This window comes from Atractosteus spatula, chromosome 12 (genome assembly GCF_055471065.1).
Source record: "Atractosteus spatula isolate fAtrSpa1 chromosome 12, fAtrSpa1.hap1, whole genome shotgun sequence".
Taxonomy (NCBI): Eukaryota; Metazoa; Chordata; class Actinopteri; order Semionotiformes; family Lepisosteidae; genus Atractosteus; species Atractosteus spatula.
Window position 1 is genome coordinate 19133217 of NC_142717.1, and position 20725 is coordinate 19153941.

At 37.5% G+C, this 20725-nt stretch overlaps 1 protein-coding gene across 5 annotated transcripts in view; it reads right to left on the reverse strand.

The window, feature by feature from the left end:
* Positions 1 to 20725, reverse strand: part of ripor2 (RHO family interacting cell polarization regulator 2) — a 112231-nt gene that overhangs the window by 52594 nt on the left and 38912 nt on the right. The window contains exon 1 of one of the 5 annotated variants that reach the window (XM_088928527.1): positions 18566 to 18755. The exons of 3 other annotated variants lie outside the window; for them this stretch is intronic. In XM_088928527.1, the coding sequence (XP_088784653.1) occupies positions 18566 to 18635 (70 nt within the window). In that variant the 5' untranslated portion in view covers positions 18636 to 18755. Of the gene's footprint in view, positions 1 to 3191; positions 3421 to 18565; positions 18756 to 20725 lie in introns of those variants that run through there. One more of the 5 variants, XM_088928528.1, reaches the window with a different exon arrangement.

The window sequence follows — 20725 nt, forward strand, 5'->3', positions numbered from 1 at the left end:
ACAGCGATAATGCAAATTTTGCTCCAAGGTCTTCCTACAGTCAGATTTACATTTAAAAAATACGCTGCATAATTAAGTCAGCTAAAACCTAAAAGTCAGCAGTCCAAAAAAGAACAAAAAATACTCCCAGAGACTAAAAAGATGATTAACTTCATGTTGGAAAACAGAATCTGGCATGTCCAGGAAGTGGTTCTGTTTGTAAGCCACTTGTTTGACTGTCACCCACAGGCAATGCTACTAGCAAATGTGTCTGATAAGTTGAGAAGAAAAAAAACCCATATGGCTCCAAACACCATCTCTAACCTGGCAAACACTCTGAGGTATTTTCAATTCTTATTCTAGTATGTTTAACCACCACTACTGAAACAGAACAGTAAATAGTTAAATATACCTTTTAACATTTCATTATTTCATCATCTTTTGGAAATTTTCAATACCAATGCATTTTTATTTAGATACCATCTTATTTATTTAGCATTTTATACAGAGGCTTACTGCATATGGAACATACTTACAAAGCATTCACAGTTTTCTCTAGATTTATTCAAACCTAAGATGAAATAGGAACAAAAAACACATTATATAAAAGAATGGGTTACAGGTTGAATAGTGCATCTTGATTAAACATTACATTTTCTTTTCTAAAAATAATATACTGTAATCATACTTTAATTGCACTGCATAAAACAAAGTCATCCAACCATCCATAGTCTAACTGCTTCTTCCAATTCAGGGTTGAAGTGGAGCCAAAGTCACCTGGCAAGCAATGGCAGTCCATCACAGGGTACATACAGACATGCACACATATTACCCTACCAGTATGTCTTTGCATTGCGGGAGGAAACCAGAGCACATGGAGGAAATTTAAGAGAACACAGGCAGGACATACAAACTCCACACAGATATCACTCAGGATATCTGAACCCAGGGCCCCAGCATTGCTCATCACTGTAAATATGTGTCATTCAAAGCAAAGTCATATTTGTCAAAAATAACTGAATTCCAGAAACCACAGGGGTCATGTTATTCACATTTCCAAGCATTCCATTAATAACATTTAACAAAACAAAATCTACTGCAACATTTTCCTCTCTGGAAGTAAAAGGGATTCCTCTGGAACTACTGTATATAGAGGCCTCTGAAGAACTCCTGTTTCCCTGGGGTATAAAAGAAATAACATCCAGAAGACATCATGAGACATCATGCTTCACTGCAGTGTCTATTACTAAGGTATTTATGGTACAGTGGTAGCCCTGGAAGGGGAAGGATGATCTTGCCACTGTGCAAATTGGAATCTTCAGGATACAGTGTTGAACACTACAGCACAGTTACTGTACCTGCATGAATATGGCATTCATTTCCAGGTTGCAAAGAAGAATCCTTTTCTGAAGTCAAATCTACATCTAAATGTCCATCTCAATCTCTAGACCTCAATCCAATTAAACATTTGTTGTTTGAACTCAAGAAGGCAGTTCCCTAATGGAAACCAAACAGAAGGGCCAAGAGCAATTCTATCTGGATGAATTGTCAGAACTTCCCCCTCAGAAGCGCCTGAACCTCACAACACACTACAGGACAGGTCTAGTCAGTGTAATTCATGCCAGAGGACGATTTTCAAAATACTAACTACAGGGGTGTGAATAAATGAACCCCTTGTGTTTTATGGAAATGGAATTAATTATGACTTTGCTCAACACAATATTATAAAGATTACATAATAATATGTTAAGAATTGTTAAGTAAAATACATCATTACATTTGCAAATATTTCTGATTTTGTTCCATTTTCATCTGGGATATGAATAAATGTTTGTCCACAGTTGTGCTGCTATGACTCTTCACATCAACAGCATTATATAGGTATTATAACTGCAGGTAAAAAGAACCTCATTGAAATTGTATGAGTCTTTTATTGCTTTTTATTTTCTATTTTCATTGGTGTTTTGACACTTGCACACAGATCTACAACATGAGCCTAAAAATCACATTTTCTTTCCATTTGTCCTCGGACAAATGTCAGAGGATTGCACTGATGGATAGTATCTGTTAGGTAGTACTGGATTGTACTAGAGGTCCCCAAGTTACCCAGAGTGTCTTTGTGTTCTGTTCTGGTGCAGAACCTCTCTGAGAATGAAAACCATGACTTCAAAATGGAAAGATATTATGCAAAAGAGGTGTGTGGAACATAATGAAATCCCCTCCCCCCTCTTCCATCCTCTCAAATCCTTAAGTATCCAGCCTTGTAAAATGAAAGGACCACTTCTTTTCGACTTTAAATTACTAAGCAATAAATTAGTCTGGACCAGAAGAAAGCCAGTGCTGTGCTTCATTCACAGAACCCACAGATCATGATGACCAGACTCGCAATGGCAGCTTCCCCACACTGTTCCTCAAAGTGTCTGAGCTAGCCTCCCTGAAGGACCTACCCGCACACTGCAGCTGTCTGAACCCCATGTCTGTCTCCTTGAAGACTCAGATTGTCTGGTGGTTTTACTATAGACAGTTAATACTGCTAGAGGCGAATGCACAACCATCAAAGACTGAGATTGATCATTTATTTCACTTCATCACATCATCTAAACAAAATAACACACAGCTATCACTCTGTAAAGAATAATACCAGCTGTACTGTACATACAAATTATATTATAACCATGAAATGTTATGTTCTATCACAACATAACTCCAACATTCATTTGAAAATTAAAACCCAAGTTTCAAACTTAAAACTTTAGCTTAGGTATTTATTCGGTCGAGGTTTACAAACTGTAAACTTCTATACATTAAAAATGATACTTTATACTGTCGGGAAATTACTGCTTTAAAAATAGAGGATCAAAATACAGTTTTGTACTAAAACTAAATTAAGTACATGTCCTTGTGTACGTAAATGCGTTACTCATTTTGTATTTCATTTGAATGGAATTAAGCATTAGAAAATCCATTCATGCTTCTCAGTCGCATTCTGTTAAACATGTATAGATAATCTTATCCTGATTGTAATTACCTTCATCGGTCTTATTAACAAATCTGTGATTAAATCAAACTAGCGGACTATCACAAAGCTTCACGAAGAAGTAACCTGTAAAAGGTATCCAGCAAAACACATGCATTCGTATTTATCTACGTGCTTGGCAGACCTTTTATCTTTTCACGCGCAATGTAAACTTAAGAGAGGGGGATCTACTCACCTCTAAAAGCAAAAACTACTTTCTCTGAAACCAGAGGCTACTATCTGCGTCCTTCCATTGAAACGAAATTGGGCAACCTTTTTCACTCTTTCTCCGTTTTTAATCTGACAGCACAACAATAAAAAAGAGGCATCCGAAAATCCCTGGGCTACTGCTTACTAGGCAAGTGTCTCAAAAATACAACGGTGCTTTCGACAGCGACTAAACTGACAGCGACTAAACACATCATGCGCATCCCAGTCTAGGTTCGCTTTGCTGCTGAATATCAGCCAATGAGCAGGCGGTCCACATGGATTGGGTGGGATTCGTCAGAGCCATAACAGAACACAGGAGATACTGTATGTTTAGTGCTGAGGGGGTGTAGTGAGTTGTACGAGACGGTCCTGTTTATGTCGTAAACGATTTAAACAGCTGTTTGTCGTGACATTTCAAAGTCTTCAGACAGACCTGCTGCATTTGATAATTCCTACATCTCAAACCTTGTACTTGCGTTGCATTTAAACTCTCTGAGTTGAAGTGAATACATGCCATTAACTTATGTCCATGGACAGATTTAGCCAACTTCCGCTTGGAATTTCCTGCCACTTAAACTTTTGTTACATCTCTGCAGTAGAACATAGCAGGAGCCTGGTTCAGGTCTTAAATTGAAGCTAAAGCAGAGTTAATTTAAGCAAAGACACACACACCAAAAACTGTGCATTTAAATTAAAGGATACAAAAATTATTTTTGGTCTCTGTGACAATACTCTGGTATGAATGTTAAAAAACATATCTACAGTATTTGAGTTTGTACAACACACACAATTTTCTTATGGTCATTTTGTAACATTTCTGTCAGTGCAAATTGTTTCTCTATAAATCATAAATTCTATAACAAAGCAAGAAATTTTAATCTGCCTGATGTCTCTGATGCACCTAGAGAACCATAAAGGGCTTATTTCTGTTACTCTTTATCTCCAAATGATTGCAAAAATTATTGCAAAGCAGAATTGGCTGTAGCAACATTAACTTTCATATATGGCAGAACTCTTTACAGCAGCAACAACAACAAAACAATACAGGTTGATGGAGAGCTGGAGCTGATCCTGACAACCAACGACCACTAGGCAAGGTACACCCTGGAAAGGATGCCAGTCTATCGTAAGGCACATAGAGACACAAACACACACACCAGGGCCAATTTTTTACAGAAGACTATTAGCCTATCAGTATGTCTTTTGACCTGGGTGGAAACTGAAGCATCTGGAGGAGTTTTTTTGAAGGCCATTTTCAGTCAAACCCCTGAATTGTAGAGGGTGCTTTAAAATATTCACCTCAAGTCAGAATTTATCTTGTAATTACTACTGCCATCAGCATCCAGAATCATGTACCAGAAACATACAGTAAATGAACTGAGACAAAATAGTGGAAATATTTTCCATTATTATTAAATGTGCCACTGTCACAAGGAGTATGTACTGTAATTATTATCTGAATTCAGAGCAGGTTAATTATTTTTTGTTGGTGATTTTGCCATTATTATTTTCACAACATGTACATATTTTCAAAATAATACATATTCCTGGAAAATAAAAATATAATAATTATGAAATAGTCTAGACAAACTACATTACTACCAACCTGTACAATCCTATTATTTAATGCAACACTTTATATTTATAATCTGTTACCTGTCAAGAAGGATCTTTTTTTGCCTTTCAGTTTCCATGCTAATAACTACTAAAACATAATATGAGGGAGGATAAAAGAATGGGAAGCCTTTGATCAATCTCTGTGACCTTTAGTTATTTGCTTTCCACCTTGTAACCATCTATGTGCCAATAAGTGTCCCAGTTGTGTTTTGGTATTGTCATTTTCCCAGTACATTTTAGACAATTTTGTAATTAGTGTCTTTTATTACCTTGTTAATCAGTGATTTTGAAAGCAAGACACTGAAACAGAAACATAAAAAGTAATCAATCTATGAAGTCTGTTTTTACCTCCTAGAGTCCCTTTTAGAAACCTATGTACTGTAGTTTGCTTGGTCTAAGTATGCTCAAACTAAAGTTGCATTTTCTCCTGAATGCAGAAATGTTTTACTGGAGCTCCCCCAGAAGGAATTGATTGAACAGAATGTCAATGACCATGTGATCTATAAATTAGCCCATGTGAAGCTGAAAGAAAAACTGGGCTGGGAAGAAGCCTCCAACAAAAATATTGTGATGTTCTGGAGTCAATAGGTGGTCAAAACTATCTCTACTTCAAAAAGTGCAGATCTTTCTTTAAGATGATTAAAGTAATGATTACATGGTCTTGCTGCACAGAAGGTAATAATAAACTAAATGAGTGCACTGGAAACCTAGTAGTATAATTCTTTTGTAAGAATAATTTTCTGAGAAAACTACTCCCAAAATAAACCAGTCACAGATAAATAAATTCGAATTAAGCTTTATTTTATCATTATTTTTACATCCATGTCCTTGTAATTTCATCTCTCCATTGTTTGACATAGAAACCTCATGATGGAAAACTATGAGATTTAGAGGTCTGATTACAGCTAAAAAATGTATTTGATGTTTGGTGGAGAATGAGAATGCAATTTAGCTCACACTTAATTGCATTCATCTGAAGAAATTGCTGTTAGGAAAGAAGTACTAGTAGATTACATTTTGCTAGAGTAAAAGCTGTGACAACATGGCCAGATGCTTTTTCGCGCTTCAATCATTTTTTTAATGTTTACTTTTCCTGTATTTATGCGTGATCTCCCATTTCTGATTATTTTTATTTGTTTTTTTTGCATATGGCTCTTTGGTTCTGTTTTTTTTAAATAAAAAAAATGTTAAAAGAAAAATTAGCTACTTAGACAAAAGTAGGTCATAAACTGCAAACACTCCTCTAGAAGGAAAAAAAAACATATTGTAGCATGTGCAGGTTTTGGGATGAACACAAGGCTTTTATCCTTGAGGTAAACTGAATAGATCTCAAAAGGTAACAAGTCACTTAATTACAGGAACAAAATATGGTGTGACAGAACAGCCCTGATATTTGAATTATTTCAACAGAGGTATAGCAGTGTTTTCAAACCAACCTCCCTGAAAAACATACTTTTCATATATTAACAAAAACAAACAAAAAGTGTAATTACTTTCTTACTTTCAGGTCCATTTATTTAGAAAAGTCGGTTACTACTTAATTCAGATAACACCTACAGAAGCTCATAGGAGACGCAGTTACTTACTGTACTTGAGTAATTCAATGTACTACTAAAGTTATAATATTACAGACAGTCTCTGAAACTGTCTTTCCTTGGTAACACCAAAGCCTCGCAAGTCCTAGACCCACAAGCAAGGGTTTTCCAGCTGCCTCCTTTCTACTTAACCACTGGTAGGTGTTCCACCTCCCAGGAGCTCCAGAGCAGAGGTAACCTGTGGCAAAGCCCAGATGTCAACCAGCAATCTCCATACTATGAAGTAAAACCCTGCACCACTCTGACATCACCCTGACAGTAGGCTATAGATTGGGGGGGGTGGAGGAAGGCACTTATGACCTCCCTGCCTGTCAGCCTTTGGATTAATTTTTAACTGTCCAGAATGTGGATTCCTTTATTACACCCAAAAATTCACCCTGCTGAGATCCTTTACCTATAATATAACTGACTTGGCATATCATGTTCCCTAGATTCATCTGATATGGTGTAGGACAAATTAGGAAGTCATACTTGCATGTATCAGGGGTTACTGCCTTTGTGGGGACACTTTCTCAGATTCAGTCCCCCAAATTCATATACATGCCTTCCCCACATTCTTCTTCCAGGAAGGCTCACTGGACTTGGAGTGGAAAGTTGTTGAGGATCCCAGGATTCCCTGGACTCTTGAATAAAACAATGACACTGACAATTCAATTATTTACATGGTGAACATATTACTGTACTTATGCACCTTTACTGTGGGATTTCATGGCTTTTTCTGTAAGTTTCTATGGTTTCAGAATGTCATCACTGTGTTTACCATAATCGACCAGTGTAAACTATGCTGTCATGGTGCTCAGTCATTACAGCTGAAGACCCCTGAAGGTTTTGAATACTTGAATGAGGTCCCCTTGTAGTCATACACTTTTAACACAACATTCCTTTTTCTTCATTTTATTTGTTAATTGTATGTTCTGACATTGTATTTTTTATTTCTTCCCCAGCATCAAAAAGACTTTCTAATATGCATTCTCTCCAAGTTCGGTGTTTCCATTTCTATATTTATGCATATTTTATGTTATTATTACCTCTACGCAACACCCTGAACAAGTCTACATTAAATGTCTTCTTCCATACAGTATATTTATTCAGTCATAATATAGTCTAAGTAGAAATGGTCCTAATATAATACAGAAAACCATCTTAAAACCATGGTGAAGTTGAAACATTATGGTAAATATCCTATGGTATGTATGGAATGAAAAAATGTTCTTGAGGGTTTCCTCAATGGACATGCAACAACATTTTTATTTCTGTTCCATAAGTGTTCTAGTTTAATTTCTTCTTTATTATCTTATTCCTAAAGAAGATCAAATCATGAGCAATATACAGTAAGTGCATATATTTCCTGGTGACTTAATGCCTCAGATGCCTCAGCTGTTATCTATGTAAATGCAAGATGTGGAAGATTCAGTTACACTGATAAGCACTATTAAAAGATCAATATATAAGCAAAATGTGATAACACTGAAAATAAAATCATGTTCAGTTATAATACAAATTTAGAAATACAGCCTCAGGAAGAGCATAACACAGCTGAGAATAAGTTATGAAGGGCAGAACTGCAGACAACCCTTTAATTCAAAGTATGGTGCCTCATCATGGGACACACTGCAAACCAGAATACAGTGAGCTGAGCAGTCAGGGTGGAGTGCAATAAATCTGTAAGCCTTTGCGGTTTTATTTAGCTGGATCATTTAGGACCTTGTTAATTTTACAATTAGTTCCAATATTTACAGTATGACAATCAGGGAGGCCAAAACAGAAGTGATATGCTTTCAGCATATAGATCTAGTTATAAATCGAGAAGCCGAAATTTGAGCATACTAAAGACTGTTGTTAGTATGCTTAGGGATGCCAGGAAGCAGTGCATTACAGTAACCTAATCCACAGAACACTACAGTATGAATCAGTTTCTCAGTATCTTACTGGATCATAGACAGGGAAATTAACACATTACCAGAGTACCTGACCTAACCTCCAAACCTTCTATGACCATGCTAAAGAAATGTATCTTTCATAAATTGTATGAAGGCTTCAGTAGCATAATTTATGTCTCATCATTATTAAACTTTAAATAGTTGTTGAATCTAAATTTTTATATTTGATTTATAGCTTGTTAGAACAAACACCTAGATCAGTGTCAGACTTTGTATGTAACTAAATCTGAGTGTCACCATCATAAGGGTGAATGTTAATACTGTGGCAACAAATTATCTGTGCAAATAATAAAATGTAGGTGCAGTATCAAAGAGGTGCTAGAACTGAGCCTTGTGGGACAAGAGTAACCAAAGAGGTGTCAGAGGCTTTATGTCCTTTTGTCACAAATTGCTATTTATCAGACAGATAGGACCTAATCCGACTAAGAACAATCACAGAGATAACAACTCAGGCCTCTCATTGATTTAGAAGGATTGTATGATTGTATGTATGATGTCTTAGGCAGTGCAAAGACAGTTAAACAAGATTAGATCATGTACCTGTTAGCAATTATGAATGCAGAAAATAAGGACCCTGTGCAGGGCTCAAGTAGGCTTATTCTCTGAGCAGTAGCAGGAAGTCCAAATAGAAAAGGCTACCAAAAAAGAAACAAGTCCTAATATCCTAAATCCAAAGGGCAGGAAATAGACAAGACCAGGCAGAGACAATATAGCGAGGCAACCAATCCAAAAATGCAAAGGCAGAAATGTGATCAGAATCTAGCGGGAGTCAGGAAGTAAGGAAGAGAACAAGCTTTTGAAGGAGGGTACGCGCACTAGGGAGCTCCAGGGAGAATCTGAAATAGTAAGCGATGGTAAGGGAAAAGAGGAGGGTTAAAGCAGTGACGGGAGTGAAAGGCGAAAGGAAGATTAGTTGCAGCATGAGCGCCTGTTTAAATGGGTGCATGTGGGAATGTGACAGCATTTGTGAGAGCGTGTGGAATGCGTGTCAGTGTGAGTGCATGTGGAATGCCTGACAGTACCTGAGTCTGAAGAATTTGTCACCTTCACAAGAGGGATTTAAGTACAGTAGACGCGTTTTACACAGTAGGTAGGTTCCTGCCATAGCGCGTATACCCAAAATCAGAACATCCCCCTTCGACCCTCTTTGTCCCCTCCTTTAAATAAGTAAAATCAATCAGAAGTGTATTAGTATGTGTACTCATGTAGTTTAAAACATCTTAACATTGTGATGACGGTCTAAGAAAATATTGACTTAAGAGGAATATCTCACTTCATCGTTTTACATCGACTAAACCACAAAACCTTTACAGAAAACCTTTTATCAATCAAAAAAGGTTAAACTAAAGATTCACAAAACCTTTTTCAGAACTGAAAAAAAAGGTAATTTAATCAAACTATGCTTGTGCTCCGTGTAGTCGCAAGGGACCACAGTGTAAGTCAATATTTACTTTTGAGTCCTGCGTCATATTTAATCATTTTTTACCAACAAAACCACAAAACCTGTTATCAATTGAAAAAGGACAACTGGAGCTTTAACAAACCATTTTCAGAACTAAAAAACACCAAGACAATCAATCACAAAGACACTTTTTATCTGATGATGCACTTCCAAACTTCCAAAGTGCATTGATAAGGTAATCAATAAGCCAGCAAAACATGACCGCAAAAGCAAAAAACAGCAAAAAAAAGAAAATATCCCATGTTTTTACCTTATTCTGAAGCATGATATATATCCACAAAAGGCTAGACTAACCCACCTCCAGACCTAGAGGAAACTGAACATTATTGGCTTTGGAATAGATATTTGAAACTTGACCGCCAGAAATAAGGTTATCTGATTGGTAAAAAATGCTTCATTCATTGTATTTTCAGCCATTCAGAGCCCTTAGGGGGTGAGACCTCCTCTAGAAGCCTCACGCTGCATTCTACCTGCCTTCTACAGCTGTCAATCATTGATTCAGAGGGGGTAATCAATCAGTTTCTTATCAGTGGTCCTTTTTTCACACCAGAAGGCAACTCTGAGGTTTTTTTTCAATGTCTAACAGCAGAAAAAGGCTCTCTAGTCATGTCTAAAGGTTTTTATAGCAATTTGCAATGGCTTTTATTGTTATTACTTTCAATATTTTTTATGATTTATTTTGGGATGCGAGAAATTTCATTCCAGGTCCAGTCTTCACAAAACATTATATAGATTTTTTTTCAAATTGATCAATTTGTCCCAGATTTTTATCCAAGCTAGTAGACATCTAGGACAAGGCCTACACAGCATTTTCAGCTACCTGACAGGCCTAGAATTCTAAAATTCTAAAACCTCTGAAGACCAAAACAAAATTTCCACCTGCTGTTTTTCATATTTTTGTCTGCTGAGTGGACACATTCTGAAATAAAAGACATATGACTATTCACACTCAAAGCCAAGGGCGTTAGCTTTAATTTAAGACCTGAACCAGGCTCTTGCTATGTTCTGCTGCAGAGATATAACAAAATGTTTAAGGGGAGGAAATTCCAGGCAGACAATGGCTAAAAATATTTAATCAAATCAATTAGCACATGTCACCATAACAAAAACAACCAATACTGCAGCTCTGTGGCTTGCATCCTAGAAGGCTGATACTTAACATCAGCATGAACCTAAACGTGCCGATGCCTTGGATGACTATTTTAGCCCTGAAAATAAACCCTTCTTGTCACCACTTTCCTTTTTTTAACCATTAATCACTTTCATGAGGGCCATTCCACTGAAATGTTGTATGTTTGACTCGTTAGCAGGCCCAGCAGCAGATTATGTTTCTTAGAAACAACGCAAGTCATATCTAGACAAGATCACCACAATAAATGGATTTGTGAAACTGGATCTTGGTTTTGCCTACTGTTCATACAGGTTCCAGCATTTGTTATAGACCCTGCTTTAACAGGGCTTCAGCTAACAAGGGTGTTCTTTCCTGAAAAAACTCCCTCCTGAAGACAGATTCTTGTCAAGCAGTAGTGGTCTTTCCTTTCCAACTTGCAGACAATGTAACAGTAATTCACAACATGAAATGTTGATACATGCTGTTATTTGTGAGGCACTGGAATTTAAAACAAAATTTAAAAATAGGTTTAAATATATGAGAGGCAGGTGGAAGGGCTTTAAAAGAAAACATCTATTGCTGAAGCATAATTTTGTGATTCCCAGCCTTCCTCAAACAATTGTCTTTTAGTTGCTTATAGGAAAATGTTAATAATAATAATAATAATAATAACAATAATAATTACTTACACTTATATAGCACTTTTCTGGACACTCCACTCAAAGAGCTTTACAGGTAATGGGGACTCTCCTCCACCACCACCAATGTGCAGCATCCACCTGGATGATGCGACAGCAGCCATAGTGTGCCAGAATGCTCACCACACATCAGCTATCAGTAGGGAGGAGAGCAGAGTAATGAAGCCAATTCATAGATGGGGATTATTAGGAGGCCATGATTGGTAAGGGCAATGGGAAATTTGGCCGGGACACCGGGTTTACACCCCTACTCTTTTCAAGAAACACCCTGGGATTTTTAATGACCACAGAGAGTCAGGACCTCGGTTTTACGTCTCATCCGAAGGACGGCGCCTGTTTACAGTATAGTGTCCCCGTCATTATACTTGGGCATTAGGACCCACATGGACCACAGCACAGGGTGAGTGCTCCCTGCTGGCCCCACTAACACCTCTTCCAGCAGCAACCTTAGTTTTTCCCAGGAGGTCTCCCATCCAGGTACTGATCAGGCTCACACCTGCTTAGTTGTGAGTTGCAGAGTTATATGGCTGCTGGCAAAATGTTAATGCAAAATGTTGCACTAAGATCAGCTCCCCAGTGCAGTGATCTCAGAAATCTATGATGCTGTCAATCTGAATTTTCTGAGTTGTTTAGAAATCTTTCATTTGGTTAATAGAGGATGTTTTAATAAAAAAAGCTTTTAATATAAAATCTATTCAGTATAAGGTCTAAGTATGAGCCAATAATGTCCATTGTGTTGTTTCCATCAGCACACATATATTCCAGGTATATAGTTTATTTTTGTGAATTTTGTTGTTTCATTTTCATAAGAGTTTTGGTGTTTATTTTTAAATTGTTTAAACTAAAGAGAGACTGGTGTTTTGGGATTGATTTCTAATACATATATTTAATTGTCAGTTGTTTGTTTTTGGGAAAAATGACTTTAGATTTCACAGAAACCGAGAGTGCTCTGAAAATCATAAGGTGTGCCCTCAGGCTTGTCCCAAATCTACTGTAATTCACAGCTTTCAGGCACCTTGTCTGGCAGTATACCTAGCTGTAGTCATATGCCTCAAGTCAGTTCCACTTCTCAGGAAAGACTAACACAGTTTCTTATTAGGTTATTGGGCACAGGTCCCTCAAGACCATGTGCCTTTGAGTCAGAGACAGAAGTTAAAGAGGGATTGAAAAGAAAAAATATTTAGAAAAACAGATTTGCTTTCCAAATTTTCTGGAGTGTTGTTTTACTTTCACGATCGTCATTCCTTCTCTTAAGGGCACTCTGACCCTTTCGTATTTTAGTTCATTAAGTGCACCTGCCCCCTGTTTAGCCTACCACTATTTAAGCCTGGCGCTCCCGCTATTCCTGGCTCAGCATTGGAAGATGGACGCCCGGAAGCCCGCCTACCAGCGGGTCCAGGAGAGACCCGACGGCATAGGCTTCCTCACGACGTCCTGGCCATCTGCTCGGAGCCCCTGGCCTCGTTACCCTGTTTTTACTCCTTGTTCCTGTTCCGGATTTTAACTTTGTCTGTCATGGATGGATCCCCCAGTTCCTGGACTCTGGACTTCGCCCTGGATTCCCCCTTTGGACTGTCTGGATTTGTTTGCCTTTGCCACACCCCCCGAGCACCGGATCACTGCCGTCATGCCCCCTCGTCTGTCAACACATCCTGATCCTCTACATCTTTTCCCTGTTGTCCACTTACTTCCAGATTATACCGTCTGCACAGGGTCCTAAACTACACTTCACATTTACATTTACGTGTTGATTATCTATTAAATTATAACATTATACCATTTCAGACATACAGTGTGTATTGGGAGCCTGTTTCTAGAAACAAGACTATTCATTCAAATGTGCAATAAACATCTACTTATTTTCAAACTGCTGTACCACCGTGTCACCCATGATAAACATTATTTGTTAAAATAATGTTATCAGTTCAAATATTTTCAGTGACACTGTTTAAGTGTCTAATCATCCGAATGTTAGGTTAGTTTACAAAATGCACAAAAACATTTTCGGTGAATTATGCAATAAAAGATAAAGATGGCAATACTTATATATATTCTTCTTATTCATAGCATAAATATTTATGTGCATTGAGACATGAAAACAGTTCTGCAAAGTAAATAAACATATATTTAAAATGGTAATACCTGAAAGGAAAGAATAATCATGGTAATTGTTTTTACAGCCCTTTTCTGTAACTCTAAGCAGGTTTTATAAGTCCCTGTGCTGTTGAATCTTCATTCTTTTCTGTCATCTGTGTCTTTCCAAACCATCTCATCCACTTTTTCACAACTCAGACAATTTCTCTAATTTAAGAAAGCAAATACAAGGTCAACCATCGGTGGCTGCGCTCCTCCAAAAGAGTCACTGTTTTGAGACATGAAGAGATCTTACTGTGCACAATGAACTGAATAACCATGAGTGTGGCAGGTGACTCCATTCAGTGAAGTTCAATGCAAGCACGGTGACAGATTACATCCATAGACTATGAAATAGACATGCAATGCTGCATGCTCACAAGGAAATTATTGTGCCCCACTGACAGACAAACTGACAGCTTGTTTAAATCCAGCAGACAGCTGTGGTGAGAAACACACTTTGTCAACACAGTGGCATGTGTCCCCTTTGATTTTTTAAATGGTAGATAAGAGTTTAAAAGGGGACAACAAGGGAAAAGGAGATCTGTTTGGGGAAATGAGGCTCAACCAAACACTTTTCAATACTTCTATTACATGTGTGAGGTGAAGTGAGATTTTGGTTTACATTTTCCAACTCGGTGATTAAAAAACACAACAGCAAATAAACAATACTGGGAGAGACTAACCTGGTTGTGTACATTTAAATGGTCTTAGCATAAACCTTGATTGACTCTCGACAGCCCCAGAGACCTGGAACATGTCCCTGGGAGCCTTTGAATGTTTACGTTTCATGTATTTGTCTTTGAATTGTTATGGCCTGATAAACTAAAAGATATTGTTCTTCCAACCAGATTTGGTTCAATACTAGATAGGTTAATTGGTGTCTCTAAATTGCCCCTATGTTAGTACATGTGTTTTTGACATGCAGTGATATCCCCACTTGTGTTCTGTGCTTCTGTGATATGCCCCAGTTTGGCTTTAAACTCACCAGGAAGTGGCTTTCTGATGATAGATACAGTAGATACTGTATATGAGCTTGTTCCTTTAGGACATTTGAGCTTTTTTAAAGTTTTGTCTACAATACACTAGTAAAACAGACAAGCTGTTTTCATATAAAGAGGATAGTGTTTATTTGCTTATATAATAATAATTGTTTACACCTATATAGCTGTTTTTTGGACATTCCAATCAAAGTGCTTTACAGGTAATGGGGACTCCCCTTCACCACCACCAATGTGAAGCACCCAACCTGGATGATGCGACAACAGCCATAGTGCACACAACACATCAGCTATCAGTAGGGAGGAGGACAGAACGATGAAGCCAATTCATAGATGAGGATTACAAGGAAGCAATTAATGGTAAGGGCCAGGGGGAAATTTTGCCAGGATGTTGGGATAACATCCTTACACTTTTTGAGAAATGCCCTGGGATTTTTATTGACCACAGGGAGTCAGGTCCTCGGTTTTACATCTCATTTGAAGGACGGTGCCTTTTTACAGTATAGTGTTCCCGTCACTGTACTGGGACATTAGGACCCATACAGACCGCAGGGTGAGCACCTAACACCTCTTCCAGTAGCAGCCTTAGCTTTCCCAGGAGGTCTTCCATCCAGGTACCGACCAGGCTCACACCTACTTAGCTTCAGTGGGTTGCCAGTTGTGAGCTGCAGGGTGATATAGCTGCTGGCAAAGGCGGAGGTGCTTGCCAGCAATATTAATGTATAATATATGCTAATATATTAAACCGTTTCTTAACAATTTTAAATATTTTGCACATTTCAAAAGTAATAACACCATTTCTTTACGTCATGATATGTTTTAAAAATAGAGCATTTGATAAGTTCCTGCATTTGATTTTTTCAAAAGAGCATCTCTCCTACTGTGACTAAACTGATTTGAGAGTTTTTCCTTTTATATTTCCTCTTTGTGGTGAAGCAGCTGAGCTACACCCAAGTCTTAACAATTTATTTTTAAACTCATCTTGCTTCTTCCGATTCACAGTAAACAGCTGATAAGTCAAGAAGCCTGTTGCATGTGATCACTGCCAAAGACCATAATTAAGGAAATGATCTGAAGGTGTCAAAAGACTGAGATGCTAACACATCCACACATTAGATAGTTATTTTCTTAAATAATCTTTTAAAAGTACAGTGTATCCTGTGTCTTTAGTTTCAGTGCAAGTTGCTTTTCCTATTGCACACATTCTTTGTGAGATGCTGTTATTTTTCCAACAAGTACAGGTCCATCGCCATGGTGGTCCATCACCCATCCAGAAAAATATACAAAATATTGCCAAATGTTGTACAACACTGTAGGTAAAGAGGAAGCAGGGAACTGTGCTAATGCAGTTTTGCCAGTTCATCTCAGAAATTAAGGAAAGCTATAGTCCAAGAAAGCCTGATACCTAATCCAGGAAACACAATTCAAGAAACTCCTCTAAAGACAGCCACATTCACATGAGACATTTCTTTCCACCTTACTACACACACAATACAGACCCTTTAAACTTATCTACTAGTCACAGACTGTTTTTATATTATCTCACACTGAAACTCTCTGTGAGTGCACATTCTCCTCCTCCCCCACACTCCACCTGTTTTTAGTCATTGTTTGACCCCAAGTGGTAGCAGCACTAACTCCATTTAAAAGGTTGCTGCCACTCAGACACACTAGGCATTGGTAAGTTACTCTGAGAGCAGGGGCACCTCAAAGGGTGAGGCAAGGGTCATAGAATGTAATGTAATACTATAACATGGCTAAGCCTACTGTATGCTTCTGTCAGGATCAAACAGCATGTCTTCCCTGCTTTGATTCCACTGCATTTCCCAATGATCTTGGCTTTAGAAGACAAGGCAGAATCGTTAAGGAGGAAAAAATTCAACTGTAGCTTTGAAAATAATATAAAAAATAACAGGTACATCAACAACGTACCAAGCAACAAACATCAAAGAACATTTTTATTGCAGGAAACTGTAGATGAACATCACTAAGGAAACATGGAGACTCTTGAATCAACCTCTCAGCAGAGGATGGGCTAGACAAAAATGAACATTACAAGTGTCTAGATGAAAACCAGACTTGTTTTAAGAGCATGACATCAGTTTTGGGGGAATAATATTCTGTATATTGCAATACCATAAATAGATTTATGCAAGAGCAACCACTATATATATTTACTGCATAACTTGAGATGGTAGTTTTATATTATAGGCCTTGTTACAACAGTAGGCAGCTGCATCAACATGCATAAGCTGCAAAGGAACAGTTAAAGGTTTATTCCATGCTGAAAGGAAAAGAAAGACGCACAACATTTCAGCTGTGGAGCCTTCTTCAGGTTTCAGCATAGAATAAACCTTAACCTGTTGCCTTGTTACAACATGGCTATTTGAGAAATAGCAGCAGAAATGCAAAGTAGGTTTACATATTTACTCTGGTAAACTGCTATGAGCTTCTTTATCCTAGTAGAGAGATTTTTATTAAAAAGGCATTGACGATTTTCCAGATGACTTGAGGTCCATATGAAAAGTTAATGCACAAACATAATGTGACATTTTCCCTCTAGCTATGTTTTGTACAAACTATGTTCTGTCATATGAAACTTTAAACATAACCATTCATTTTAAGTCTCCCATTCCATTATACAAACCTAGGCTATGTAAAACTAAAAACTATTTTTGATATGGTCTTTCAAATCTGAATAGCTCTTTTGTGTAGCTATTATGCAACTGCTGTGAAAATTGTGACACCATGACTGTGCGCCTCCGAAGAATGTAAAAGTGTGTCTTAATAGGTAAAAGTCCATGATAAAGGTCAGTAATACATTTTCTCTCGTATCTTGGTGTTTATGTAAAATGCCCAAGCTTTAGAAACCTAATCCATAGAACTTGTTGAGACCTAGACCACAACTGAAGGCTTCAAATGTAGTAAATCCAACACTGTATTAAAAAAGGTGATTATGTCTAATAGTAAATCAGCCTGGGAATTGAGATTTGTGCATAATAGAAATGTTCTTTAGCTAAAACTATAAGCTTCTTTGGAGCTGTATAGGCATGCAGACCCTTACAAACTACAGTAAAGAGGAATCTTAAATTGAAAACTGAAAAACTGTAAACTGAAAACCTTAAATCTCAGAGCAAAGAAACTGACTTAATAAAACCTGGACTTCTTGGAAAAATCATGACATACCAATGGAGCAAACAAAATAGGTCAGATGGCCTAGTGTATATATCCTAACTCACAGTTTTATTTTTGTAAAGCACAATGAAAAACCAAACCACAGAAATTCCTTCTGTACCATGGTTTCTTGGTTTAGAAATGTGTGGCTTATAAAGGAACACCCACACAAAAAAACAAATCTTTATTATTTCTGTAAAGTGTAAAAAACAAAATACCAATGACAAAAATCAATAATTGTGGCTTTATGCTCAGACTAAATGTGTGCTTTTCAAGACAAAAATGAAATTCAGCACTGTGCAATCTAGCTGTCTGCTAAATCAGTCCACATGCAATATGGGAGTGTGGAATTGTCTAAGCAACACATTAATTATCAATAAATAATAATCCTAATAAAAACTAGAATTAAAAATTAATACAAATAATTTACTATTGTTAGACAAAAACCTACCATAGTGCTACTATAGCAGCCCCTATTTTCTTGGACCTTCTAACAAAAAAATATCTCATTTACATCCATAAAGGGCTCAACTTCAAGCAGCGCTGTCTGCATGACCTGCAATGCATTAGTGCACATAGACAATGCCATACTTTCCCTCTATTTAGTAACAATAGTTAGGCTAAAATACCTTCAAAGAAGACGTCTTCAGATTCCTCCAGCATCAGGGCATTTAGGTCATCTTCAGTGATCTCTGTCATAATGACCACTTTTTTGTCAACTTGCTGTTTCTGAGCTGCTCACTGTACTGTTAAATTTAATCAGTGTTGCCCAATTCCTCCAGGCAATTTCTTGAGATAATATGCACTGCCTCTCAGTTTCTGCCTGAGTGAAATGAAAAGCTGCACAGTGCTTTCTTCACTTTGTGAAAAAAAAGTGCAACTTCCACCACCCTAACTGTTTCCCCACTAATATACAAGTTTCATAACCTCTTTGTGAGAAAAAGAGTGATAAGCGTCTCCAGATTCACCCTGCCTAGCTGTGTGTGGAGGAGTGGATACAACCACCAGCGGCATTCAAGGGTGTCATGTTCTTCTTAAGGTTACACTAGCACAGGATTGTTCCATTTCTAGAGATATAACATCTTATCATTAGAGTATGATCTTACCAGCCAGAAAAAAGGAAGGAGTACCCACATGGTAAATAAACAGTTTTTTTAATCCCTTTTACAAAGAAGGATTATAAGAAACAGTCCAACAAAATAAACTACAGTTAATTTCACTTGTGAACAAGGGACAGGGGATAGATGTGAAAGTGAATGATGTACAGTATAAATTAGGGATGATGACAAGACGTATGTGGTAGCTTTTTATGGTTAAAACTTATGGTACACAGTGCTTGGTAATATAGTAGAACGTATCTGACAGTAAAACGGTAGAAAAATTTAAAGGGTCATGACTCCCTCTTATTTCTGGTGTGCATTTTTCTTTCTGTTTTTAATGTTTTTTTATGTTTCAGACACAGTGAAGGGCTATAGAATGTTTAATCGAATTTGAAACATCTGATTTGTAAGTTTGGAGCATTGTTGGTTTATGCATCCAAACAGTGGGTTTACCATCCATGTCAACATTTATTCATGCAAGGGGGATAAACTCTGACTCCAAAATTCTACTGGTTGTTAGCTCTTTTTTAATTAGCAGCAGCAAAGAACACAGAAAACAAACATTAAACTGTACCAATTAAAAAAGCTAGGAGGTAGAACATAAATTGAGTATTTCTTTAGGCTTTGATGTCCCAAGTTGTTTGTTCCTGCAAGCCATTCTTTTCCTTCTAATATCATTGCAGAAAAAACTTTAGGCATTGTTTTAACACAATTGTGTTGTGTGTCTCAGACAAGGTGATGTGATTCACTCCAGTGAGAGAGAGGAGCTGAAAGTCAAGGCCCAGAAATAGTAACTAGGTTGAATTCAATTGATTTTAGCTCCCACTTTTCTAGTTTAATCTTATCACGATTATTCCCTTGTGTCCAGAGAAAAAGACACAGATCTCATTAAGAAAGGGCAACTTATGAGATTGCATAAAAGAAGCATTATTTAATCTATTGCTGTGTTTTTACTGTACATTATTTCTTTTGTGCAATAAAACTGATCCAGAGAAATCTTATTGAACCTATACAGTACTCATGCAAACCAATCAGTCAACAATGTTCAATGTTGTACTCTACATTAATTAAGTATGATTAACCTGACCTTCTTTGGAGGACATTATAAGCAAGCAGGTTTCATGATGCCGGCCTGTGTGTGTTTAGACACAGAAAAGTCAAATGTTCATAAACTAATTAATTTGTTTCATCACTTTTTTTCTCTTCTCCACTGATAGCTGGTGTGTGGTGAGTGTACTGGCGCACTGTGGCTGCTGTCAGATCTTCTGGTGGGGGCTACACGTTGGTTGTGGTGGAGGGGAGCCCTCATTACCTGTAAAGCACTTTGAGTGGAGTGTCCAGAAAAGTTCTATATAAGCGTAAGGATTTATTACTTTTTAATACAAAGAAGGTTGTTTAATCATTAAATAACTTTTTATGCAACCTGTGACATAACGAGAGAGAACATATTTAAGAATCACTGTTCCCTCTTGGATTGGACCTTAGGCAGCCACAGGAAAATAGTAAAAATTAAAAAAATATCTGGAGCAGATGGGCATTCTTACCTGTTATAAGACTCAGGATATCCAAAGAGAGCTGCCAGAGAAGGTGACACACATGTGACCAGAAAAGCAGAATATCTCCGGACCAGGACTCTGAGGTGCCCAGTAAAGTCACTTACTCAGGGTAGAGCAGGTAGGGTCCTTTAGC